The sequence below is a fragment of the Polistes dominula genome, unplaced genomic scaffold, assembly GCF_049000335.1.
Source record: "Polistes dominula isolate Pdom_NZ unplaced genomic scaffold, Pdom_raw_medaka contig_75, whole genome shotgun sequence".
NCBI classification, from domain to species: Eukaryota; Metazoa; Arthropoda; class Insecta; order Hymenoptera; family Vespidae; genus Polistes; species Polistes dominula.
This window is the reverse complement of record NW_028301003.1, coordinates 2,043,873-2,056,699: the sequence shown is the minus strand read 5'-3', so window position 1 is coordinate 2,056,699 and position 12,827 is coordinate 2,043,873. Positions and strand designations below refer to the sequence as shown.

The following is a 12,827-nucleotide window of genomic DNA, read 5'->3' as shown; positions in this document are numbered from 1 at the left end:
CTCCAGACAAAGAAGGTTCTTCCATTTCTACTTTTAATGGAGTAGTTTCTTCTGTCGAAAGATGTGACCTTTTAGCTTCCTTATTTTCTTCTATATACATTCTTGCATATTTCCTTTTCCTAGACCTACTTCGGTGTCTTGGTCTAACCGGATCCATCTCCATTAGTTCTTCATATTTCTTTTTCCTAGACCTACTTTGCCGTTCTGAACAAGTTGATTCTTGTATTTTCTTAGCAGGGAAACTAACTGGTTTGGGTTGTTCTTTTGGAACAGACGAAGAAGGTCCTGCCAATCCAACTTCTAATGGACTAGTCACTTCTGATAAAGTATGTGATCTTTCAGGCTTCTTTGTTTCTTCTATTATTATTTTTTTCATGTTTCCTTTTACCAATCATTTTTGGTCGTTGTGAAACATCCGAATAATGTGTTGGCGCAGTAGAAGAACTAGATGGTTGTGATTGTTCTTGTAAATCCTCTTCAGACAAAGAAGATTCTTCCATTTGAACTTCAAATGGAGTAGTCACTTCTGTCGAAAAATGTGACATTCCTACATTCTTTGTTTCTTCTGTATACATTTCTTCATGTTTCATGTCCCTTCTCATTCTTTGATTTTCTGTATCATCCGAATCATCTGTTGATTCAGCATAAGCACTAATTGATTTTGATTGTTCTTGTGAAACCTCTTCAGACAAAGAAGATTCGTCCATTGGAACTTCTAATGAAGCTTGTTGTGAACTAGATTCATCTTGTGAAGCAGGAGCCATTTGTTCCATATATTCTTCAACCAAATTATGTGTAATTTTTCTCTTTTTATGTGGCATAGTGTCATGAAGTGAAAATGTCGAGTCAGTGCTTGATGAAGAAGTGTCATCAGTATGACTGTCTAATGTTAGTTTCTTAAGTGACTATCATATCAAAAGAAATGATTTTTATAAGAAAAAAAGGGAGAAGATCTCAAAACATTCAAATTATAAATTATTACATTTACCTTGCTTTTCTTATTTACCATTTTATGATATCTTTTTTTACATATGTCTGTCATCCGTAATCTCGCCTTATTGTCCAAACAACATTCTGATCCACATAAGTCTATATCTTTTTCATCTGAGATTTCACTACTTTGAAGCGGTTTTGGGTCAGGTCTTAGCTGGTATTAAATCAATTTCAATTAATATATGTCTGATTTCATTCAAACAATTATTTTTATACCATTTGTAATCTATTTTGTGATATTACCTGTTTTACTGGTTTGTCTGGTGATCTCCATTCTTGAGGAGATTTACCCTCAGAAATTGGAAGAGTTGCCATTTCACTTCCCCCTGTTGTGAACTTCTATCCTGTAGTGAACTCCCCTCCTGAAGTAACTTCTGGTAAGATGTTGAGGGTTTTGTCTATTGTATTAATTCAATATCAATTAATATTTGTCTTATATCACTTGATGACTACGTTTTTTTAAGAAACAAATTTTAAGAAACATATGTAATGTATTACCTCATCGTAGTATGTCATTGTAATTTCAATATCATGATTAGGACCAATCAAAAATTTACATGTATTTACATGCTCATCTATTTGAGATCTAGGAACCTGTTGATTGGGATTATAGGGACTTTGTACAAGTTCATCGTCGCTCATCTGTATTTATACAAAAAAATAAATTACCATATTAAAAAAAAAAAAACGAAAATTTAGTAAAATTACTAAAAAAAAATATCGTAGATAATTTCTAAAAATTACCTTGCTTATAGGTTGTATAATTTAAAAAAAATATATATATATATATACATGTTTGCTTATCACACACTCTTTTTTTTAAGCTTTTAAGTGAACAATAAACATTATATAATAAATATATATATATGTAATATATGTATTTGATTTAATAAATGCATATATTTATATATATATATATATTTTTATTTAATAAATATATGTAGATAGATATAGATATATATAATATATGTATTTGATTTAATAAATGCATATATTTATATATATATATATTCAATTTTTATATATACATATATATATATTTATTTGAATAACTTTTCATGGATCTATATATCATATGAAATAAACCTAAAATGGTAAAAGTTATTTTAATAATATTAATTAAAAAGCACTTTGCAAAATAATAATATTAATTATAAATACTTTTTGTCGCAACATTAACTGTAGTTATATAAAAGATAACTTTCTCAAATTTATTACGTGTTTTTTTTTTTGTTAAAGTATTATTTTTAAAAAAGTACCAAAAAATGAAAAAAAAAACAAAGAATATTTAAAAAATTCGATATATATGATCAAATATCTTCAGATGAAATACGTAATTTAAAATGCTTTTTTGTTGATAGAGATTGAATAAAATATAATTTGCACATTATAAGTAATGCTTGTCTGTCAAATGAATTCACTAACTGACAAGAACGAACTAAATTTGATTGTTCAGTAGAAATTAAATAGAATATAATATGAAATTTGAATAAAAAAATTCTTGAATCGTTCGATTCGCAAGTATCGAATCATTGAACTACGATATATTTACAAACATCATTTAGGTATAAGGTCATATTATAAATTATAGTATATTAATTCGTTAATAATAAATTAAATCATGTTTATTTGATTTATTCGATAATAAATGTTCTAAAAAAAGAAACACATATTATCCTTCAAAAATTACTTAAGAAAAGTATGAATTAGTTTTTCATTCAATTGATATCTCGTGTCTCGAGTTTAATATCGATTATTTGAAATAATTATAATTCATAATTAAAAATATTATCTGTGACATTGTTAACGACAATAATAAACATTTGTTTTATTATTAAATTAAAGTATAAGAAGAACAAAATAAAATATTATTATGATATTTAAAATATAGTATAGTTTATATTTAACATAAATAAATTCATAAAATTAACGGATATGTCCAATTAAATTAATATAATACATACATTTAATATATTTAATTAATATATAGAATAATATTTTATATATAATAAAAAATATTAAATCATTAACATAAATTGTATGAAAGGAGATAGTAACTCAGGAAAGAAAATAATTGAAAAAATCAAATTAAAATATTATGTAAAATAATTTATTTAGTTCACACATGTTATAATTGTATTTTTTACAATAAAGATTTTTTTTAAGAATATAAAAGCAAGACCAACAAGAAATATTAAAAATCAAAGAATTAAAAAGTGTTGGTCAAACTTTTTTAATAATAATATAAAAGATTTTTTCATTGCTTTTAATATGAAATGTAAGAAATACAAAATTATATTTAATACATGATAGTTGTTAATCATTGATATCATATTATATTATTAATTTATTATATATTATATTTATCCATATTAAATCTATATTTATCTAATATAATATTTTTAATCGCTAAGTTTTATATAATTTATACTATATTTATATATAAATATGTATATAAATATATATAAGCTAATATATATATATCTCCTTTAAAGTTGTTTCTATAATTTGTTCTTTTTAATAAAAGACAGTTTTTATATTCGAAGATGATCGTACATTAATTATTCGATAGAAATATATTATTATTTAATAATATATAACAGATATTATAATAAAATTATAATTTATAATGTAATCGTTATAAATATACAAATTATATCTATATAATTAATGACGATAGTAAATACATTTATATAAGGAATAATTTATATAAAAATATATACAATATATAATACAAATTACATAAAACATTAACGATTTAAGTGTATAAATAACATAGAAAACATTTAAGTCTCCTAGACAATAATACGATTTATATTATATCTTTTTTTTCATCTTAAAATTAATCTGATGATGAAGAAGAATCACGAACTTTTCTCTTTTTTTTTGTGAACTATCTTCTTTTTGTGAACTATGTGCTTGATATGAGACACCAGGATCGTCTGAACTATCTACTTTGGACTCCGTTGCTTCATATGACCTTTTCCTTAACCTACTTGCTGCACTTTGTGGAATATCTGATTCATGTTTTGTCTTACCACAAGAAACAACTGGTTTGGATTGTTCTTCTGGAACAGACGAGGAAGGTTCTCCCAATCCAATTTTTTTACTTTTATTTTCATCTGTTGTTAAAGGAGAATCAGAACGTTTTCTTCTTTTTATAACTTCCCTTTGTGAGCTATCTGCTTCTTCTGAACTATCTAATTGTTGTGAGCTACCTGCTTCTTGTAAACTACCTATTTCAATATCCGTTCTTGCATATGACCTTTTCCTTAATTTACTTGCCTTTTGTGGAAAATCTAATTCATGTATTGTCTCAGCAGGAGAACTAACTGGTTGTGATTCTTGTTGTGGAACATCTCTAGCCAGAGAAGGTTCTTCCGTTTCAACCTCTGGTAAAGTTGTCTCTTCTGCCAAAATATGTGACTCTTCAGTCTCCACTGTTTCTTCTATAGAAGTTTCGGCATATTTCTCTTTACTAGAACCAATTTGCCGTTGTGAATCATCCAAATCTTGTCTTGTCTCAGTAGAAGAACTAGATGGTTGGGATTGTTCTTTTGATACATCTACAGACAAAAAAGGTCCTTCCGTTTCAACTTCTAATGGAGTAGGTTCTTCTGTCGGAAGATGTGGTGCCTTAAACTTTATTATATCTTCTGTATCCATTTCTTCATGTTCCCTTTTCCTTTTTCTACCTAGCTGTTGTGAAACTTCCGAATAATATGTACTCTGACCGGGAATACAAGATGGTCGTGATTGTTCTTGTAAATCCTCTTCAGATAGAGAATATTCTTCCGTATGAATTTCTAATGAAATAGACATATCTGTCGGAAGATGTGACATTTCTTCCTCTGTTGTTCCTTCTGCATTATCCGAATCATCTGCTGTTTCAACATAAGAACTAATTGGTTCTGATTGTTCTTGTGAAACCTCTTCAGACAAAGAAGATTCATCCATTGGAACTTCTAATGAAGTAGACACTTGTGGCAATGAACTTGATGATGGAGTCACCCTACTTTTAACTTCCATTTTTTCATCTTCCTTTTTCAATGTCAGTTTTGGCGGTTGTAAAATAGTAGCTTGTGGTAAACTAGCTGCTATTTGTGAACTAGTTGCTTGTTGTGAACTAGATTCATCTTGTGAAGCTGGAGCCATTTGTTCCACATATTCTTCACTCAAATTATGTGTAATTTTTTTCTCTTTATCTGGCATAGTGTCATGAAGTGAAAATGTCGAGTCAGTGCTTGATGAAGAAGTGTCCTCAGTATGACTGTCTAATGTTAGCTTCTTAAGTGACTATTATATCAAAAGAAATGATTTTTATAAGAAAATAAAAAAGGGAAAAAATTTCAAATCATTCTAATTATAAATTATTACATTTACCTTTCTTCTTATATTTATTATTTTATTATATTTTTTTTTACGTGTATCTGTCATCCGTAATTTCGACTGATTATCTGAAGAACATTCTGATTCACATAAGTCTATATCTGTTTCAGCTGAGGTTTCACTACTTTGAAGCGGTTTTGGGTAAGGTCTTAGCTGGTATTAAATCAATTTCAATTAATATATGTCTGATTTCATTCAAACAATTATTTTCATACCATTTGTCATCTATTTGGTGATATTACCTGTTTTACTGGTATGTCTGGTGATCTCCATTCTTGAGGAGATTTACCCTCAGAAATTGGAAGAGTTGCCATTTCACTTCCTCCCTGTTGTGAACTCCCCTCCTGTAGTGAACTCTCCTCCTGAAGTGACTCCTGGTAAGATGTTGAGGGTCTTGGCTATTGTATTAATTCAATATCAATTAATATTTGTCTTTATTGATGACATTTACTTGATGACTACGTAATTTGAAGAAACCAAATGTAATGTATTACCTCGTCGTCGGATGACATTGTAATTTGCATTTCTTGATTAGGATCCATCAATAATTTACATGTATTTTCATGCTCGTCTATTTGAGATCTAGGAACCTGGTGATTGGGATTATAAGGACATTGAACAAGATCTTCGTCGCTCATCTGTATTTATAGAAAAAATAAATTATCATATTAGAAATACAATGAAAAATTAATAAAATTATTACCTTTGCTTATAATTACCTTGCTTATAATTTTTATAAAATTATAAAATAAATATATAGATTTATATATTATATGTATTTGTTTGAATATATATGCATATATATATATTCAATTTATATATACATAAATATATGTCTACATATATATGTATTTATTTTCGTGGATCTATATATATCATATGAAATAAACCTAAAACGATCAAAGTTATTTAAATAAAATTAATTAAATACACTTAGCAGATTAAAATATCAAGTGTAATTACTTTTTGTCACCACATTAATTGTAGTTTTATTAAATCTAACTTTCTCAAATTTATTTTTTTTTTGTTAACGTATTGTTTAAAAAAGTTCAAAAAGATGAATAAAAACAAACAATACTTAAAAAATTCGATATATATGATCAGAAATCATAAGATGAAATAGGTAATTTAAAATGATTTTTTATTAATTGAAATTAAATAAAATATAATTAGCACATTGTAAGTAATGCTTGTCTGTCAAATAAGCCCACTAACTGACAAAATCGAACAAAGATTGATCGTTCTGTTGAGATTAAATTGAAAGTAATATGAAATTCGAAAAAAAAAAATTTTTGAATTTTTCGACTCTCAAGTATCGAATCTCGAACTACGATTTATTTACAAACATCATTTACAGCAATTATACGGACTTATTATAAGTTATAACATATTAATTCGTTAAAAATTAATTATACCAAGTTTATATGATTTATTCGATAACAATTTTTCTGTAAAAACAAATCATATATTTTTCCTGAAAAATTACTTGAGAAAAGTATAAATTATTGATTTTTATTTAATTTTTATCTCGAGTCTCGAGTTTAATATCGATTATTTGAAATACATCGAAATTCGTAATTAAAAACATTATCTGTGACATTGGTAACGATAATAATATAAACATTTGTTTTTATTATTAAATTAAAGTATAGGAAAATAGAAAAACATAAAACATTATTATGATATTGAAAGTTTAGTGTAGTTTGTATTTAACATAAACAAATTCATATTCTATATATATATGTATATCAAAAGATATTCAGAGACAGAAATCAGTACACGTGAAAGTTTGATGATGAATATCTTTCGAACGCTTAATTTAATCGCCAAAACATAAGACACCATTTTTATAGAGCAGTTAATTTCCTACAAAAATTTTTATTGTGCACTTTTTAATAGTCATTTATTATCGAGTTATAAAATTCATAAACAAAAATGAAATTTGTCTTAAAATAATCAAACTTAAATCTTCAATATCATTCAAATGGTGAGGTTTACGGAAAAAATATAAGATACCTTTTTTGTAGAGCATTAAATTTCCCTACAAAATTTGTCTAGAACATTTTTCTGTACAATTAATAAATAATCAGGTATGAATTTTATTCTATTGGACTGAGAAAAAAATAAAAATCTGCGATGTGGAGGATCTTCCTATTAAAATTAAGAGCTTATATTTGATGAGAATTTTTTTAAGGTGTCTACCAACCCATTTTTTCGTGGCACTTGTAAAAAAAAAATAATCAATTTTTTTGACCCACCCTAATATATATATATAGTATTAATTATATTAATTAATATATTTATATATGAAATTAATAAATAATATATATATATATAATTATACTGCCATCTTTTAGAATCTTATCGAACTAACAGAGATAATCATGACTCTAATTAATTAATAAACAAATAATTCTCAATAAAATAATATTGTGATAATAAATTGAGATATAAACTATCCTATCTTTCAAGTTAGATGAAACTGCATACAGTGTGCAAAATTTTATTAAAATCGGTTTAGTAGTTTAGGAGTCCATTACGGACAAACAACGTTACACGTAATTTATATATATTAAGATAATATAATATATAATATATAAATATATATATGATAATAATAAATGTATAAATTTATATAAATATATTTACATATTTATATTTATTCAGTATTATTATAAATTATTTCAAATAATTATACTTTGAAGATTTTGTAATTATGCATAAAATATATTTGGTTTTCAATAATCTAATATATATACATATATATATTAGATTAGTCATGTTTTTTGTCTTATAATAAAAACAAAAAAAAATACTTTTTAAACAATTAAAACCCTAATATGTCAGATAACACATATATCTTGTAATTTAAGAAAAAAAATATATATGGCTTACAATAAAATACAACTTTCATAATAACCGATTCAAATATACAAGTTGAATATACCAAACTAAATGTATGATATCATTCATTTAATATTTACAGATATGATAATGCAAGATTATTATGTAGCCAGTGAATAATCTACTGTACTATCTTCATAGAGTACAGATTAATACGTTTGATTATGAGAAGTTCAATGACACCATTTTTTCCATCAAGGAAATTGATATTTTTTTTTTTTGCATAGACAATACATGAATTATAATAACATGTGATTAATACGAAGAAAAAATACATTTGTGCATATCAATGGAAACATGTAATTTATTCGACTAATAATAACTTAAGTTTCAAGGTCAATTTAAAAAATATCTAATGTAAGTATTAAAATAGAAAAATCGTTTCAAAAAAATAATCTATTATATCATGATAACATTATTCATCTTTTAATTTAAATTCTGTTTGTGTCTGTCTTTTTTTATATTTGATTCTTTATAGAAAAAACCAAATCTGTGTGTGTGTGTGTTTTTTTTTCACTTTTTTATAATACTTCATAATACAAATATCGATATTATGTACTTGATTTTAATGAATTTTATTGTAATTTTATTTTAATAATAATTATTATTAATTATAACAAATTTATAATATAATTGTATTTAATTTAATTATAAATAGATAGAGTATCTTTTTTTTTTTTTTTTGATATTACAAACAATTTCAATATACATGTAAACAATTATTTGTAATTTTATTGATTTATCTTTTTATTATCTAGTAATCTTAGATGTAATTATTTGTGTGTGTATAATATTATTATTAATTAGGTTATAACATGTGTTATTATATCTACGAATAATCATACAATATTATAAATAATATTACTGTATCTTTTCTGTACAAATAATTATAATCATTATGATTGTTTCATATATACAACAAAGTTATTTTTGTCGAAAGAAAGATTACATACAATAGCGTTCATCATTTATAATACTAATTAATGCGACGAATGAAAGAAATGAAATGAAATTAAATAATTAAATTATTCTTAATTATTACAACAACAACAACAATAAAATAAAACAAATACAAAATTATTTTATTCAATATAAACAAACGATAGATAAGAAAAATTATATTACAACTCATTAACTCTCTCTCTCTCTCTCTCTCTCTCTCTTTCTCTCTTTCTCTCTCATTCTTTCTTTTAAGTACTTTTACTAAAAATAGGCTATTATCATGTTCTCTCTCTCTGTCTAACCTGTTTTCAGAAAAAAAAAAAAAAACATAAAAACATAAAAACTTTAATCTCAGTGACAAATTGTATATCATATTTTTTGTTTGTTTTTTGTTTGCCGAGCACAAAGCTTCAGTATAATATGGTTGAGATAAAATTCCATATGAGAATGAGAGAGACAAAGAGATATAGACTTTTCAAACAGACTGTACGTCTTTGATTGACTTATGTTTTCGTTCCAGTTTCTTTTGTATATCCTGAAGAGTCTTTCCTTTCGTTTCAGGGACGAAGAAAAATGTGAATACAACTGACAAAGCAGTGAAACAAGCAAAGGTCCAAAAAGTAATAGCTTCACCCATGGTATTTTCCATCTTTGGAAATAACTTGGTAACAGCAAATACAAGACACCAATGTACCATGATTGAGATGCTACTTGCTACTCCTTTGGTCTCCGGTGGGAAAAGTTCGCTTATCATTGCGAATGGCACCGATCCGAAACCGATTGAAAATACAACATTGTATAAAGAAAGACTTGTTAATGGTAACCAGCCAAGAAAAAGTACATCTTCTTGATCGGCTTTTATTTTAAAGTAATAACCAAGGACACCTAGGCACAGTGTCATTGCTGTTCCAGATATCAGGAGTAATGGTTTCCTTCCAAATCTAGAATTAATTTCAAAATAAGTGTATGATGATATATATGTATATGTAAAATATGATTAATATTATATATTTTGATAGAGGATGTTGATCATCCCTCTTACCTGTCGATGATGAAAGCAACACATATTGTCATAATGACCTCGATTAAACCAATAATGATTGTTGCTACGAATGGTTCTATGGTGCTACCAGCATTTTGAAATATTCTAACGGTGTAAAATAAAACGGCATCTATTCCACACATCTGTTGAAACCACATAAGACCAAGGCAAGTAAAAAATGCTTTTCTTCCAGCTTTAGTACCAATTAAATCCATGATACCACCTCTTTTAGTCTCAACTCTGTCAGACTCGTCTTGCAACATTGAAATTTCTTCTTTAACGTCGTAATTAATTCCACGTAAGATTTGTAATACTTTAACTGCCTCAGATTTTTTTCCTTGTGTACCAACCACATAGGTGATTCCGGTAGAAAGATAATGATAACGAGAAAAATGATTAATACTGAACAACAAGAGACGTTGAAGATCGTGTATGAAAGATAGGCACCCATGACATATGAAAATAATATACCCATTGAAAATAATAAAGGAAAAATGATGCCAAGTGTTCCTCTTATCGATGCTTGTGCTATTTCACCGATATAAACCGGTACCAAAACGCATGCAGCACCAGAACCAATACCACCAATGAAACGTGCCACATATACACCAATAATATTTCTCGTAAATATCAATATAATCCATGATATTAAAAAGGGTATTGCTGTTAAGCCCATTGCTAATTTTCTACCAACAAAATCAGCTACTTTTCCAGCTGGCACTGCACCCAATATTGCTCCCAAAGCTAACAACGATGAAATCCAAGATGTTTGATCCTCCGTTAAATTAGGAATGAAGGATTGTTTTGAACCAAGGAATGGTAAGATTGGTGATGTCCATCCTAAATTCATTCCACTTTGCATACCCGTCAAGCTTGCTGAAAATAATTCATTGATATATAATTCACATTTATATTTTCTATATATATTAGGAATGAAACTAAAATCAGCTGATCAAAATTTGAAGATACAATGCAATTATATTTTGATATGTAATCTGTATTATTTATGTACATATATATATATATATAGATAGATAGCAATGCAAGAGTATGTAATGGAATAGTTTTTAGGAAACTAACAAAACTTTTGATAACAGAGATAAGTTTTGAATGCTAGAGAGATTCTCATTGAAATTGAAAAATATAATCAAACTATACACGACATTTTATCTCTAATTAAGTTTATTATAGTTCACGACTTGAAGGTATCTTTATTGGTTTGCATAAATCCAGAATGAGTTGGAAACTTAAAATAATAAAAAAAAAAAGTAAAACGTTGTTATACAAAACTCACCACCAAATGTGACAACGTATTGAAATAATTTTCTTCCCTTGTATGAATTTTGAATCTCCACATCTTCGTTGTTTTCATCATTAACAGAATTGTCATTTTTCACAGAACTATCATTATTTTTGCCAAGAAATGGTTCAGTTTTTAAACTCCAACCATTAACAACATCTTCTTTATTTGGATCCATGATCATCAAATTGACGAACAGTAGAAACGTTTTGTCATCGATGGAACTTACACGACTACTTACTTCAGTCTGTTTTATTTCAGATATATAAACCGTCTTTTAACAGTCAGTACAAAGTGTCAGAAACTTATGAACTGCATGTTCTTTACCCTCACCCAGTGGTATTGTACCTTATCTCAAAGATTTACACATTATATTTGTATCGTAGCACGCAACATCAATTCTGACGAAGATGATGATGATGATGATAATGATGATGATGATGAGGATGATGATGATTGTAATAATGGACTTTTCTCATCAAATATTATTATCTATATAGAAGGTGTTTCCGATATTTATTATTAGATAAGATCACAAATAATTTGATCATTTATTTTTCTAAAGGTTCAAACATTTGACTCATCAATTCAAGGCTATTTTTTTTTTCTATTTATATTTAACCATCATTTTTTTTTTTAATATAAAAATATAATATAACTTAATAGAAATGTTAATTAGAAAGATATTTGAGGTTATAATTAGTGTGATAATTTATTTTTTAAATTATTGAATAAATGTGAAAAAAGGGTGGGGGTATTTTATTTCTTATTTAATCTAATTGTGAAAAATGTAATATTTTATATTATTTATTAATAATATTATATAATATATGTAATATAGATATTATATTATTTATTAAATTAATATATATATATATATATATATATATATATATATATATATATATATATATATATATATTATTTTGAAAAATATTTTTGTAAATATAATTTATACCATAGATATGTATAAATGTTATTTTTTTTTTTTTTTTATATAACGGAAACTTAGATTGTGCTAACAATATTAATCATTCTATCGTATAATCTTATCTAACGATATTTGTTCTTCTGTTCACTTCAAGTAGCATTTGTGTATTTATATTCTTTTTCTTCTTCTTCTTCTTTTTTTTTTTTTGTTTTAGACTAAACTATATCTATAGAAATGTTCTTATCAAAAATTTACATTATTTTACACGAGTCATTAATCTATACAATTTGTAACAATATATATATATATATATATATGGAGCATTC

At 25.9% G+C, this 12,827-nt stretch overlaps 2 protein-coding genes and 1 long non-coding RNA gene across 3 annotated transcripts; 1 reads left to right on the top strand and 2 right to left on the bottom strand.

Moving 5' to 3' along the window:
- Positions 1–3,779: 3,779 nt before the first annotated feature.
- LOC107067231 (uncharacterized) lies at positions 3,780–7,732 on the bottom strand. Its single transcript, XM_089173991.1, has 6 exons — positions 7,727–7,732; positions 5,877–6,020; positions 5,625–5,780; positions 5,377–5,535; positions 3,862–5,289; positions 3,780–3,788 (listed from the first exon to the last, which is right to left on the bottom strand). Exons 1-6 carry the CDS (start codon positions 7,730–7,732, stop codon positions 3,780–3,782), a joined length of 1,902 nt encoding a protein of 633 aa, XP_089030117.1.
- Positions 7,733–9,363: 1,631 nt separating this feature from the next.
- LOC107067247 (trehalose transporter 1-like protein) lies at positions 9,364–11,754 on the bottom strand. Its single transcript, XM_015322573.2, is given in 4 exon segments — positions 9,364–10,169; positions 10,271–10,607; positions 10,610–11,146; positions 11,565–11,754. Coding segments are annotated over 4 exon segments (1,530 nt in total). The 3' UTR covers positions 9,364–9,703.
- On the top strand, positions 10,754–12,094 carry LOC149032131 (uncharacterized). The gene is made up of 4 exons (XR_016176986.1): positions 10,754–10,893; positions 10,973–11,089; positions 11,670–11,853; positions 11,957–12,094. It is a non-coding gene; the product is annotated as an uncharacterized LOC149032131 (long non-coding RNA).
- Positions 12,095–12,827: the final 733 nt, after the last annotated feature.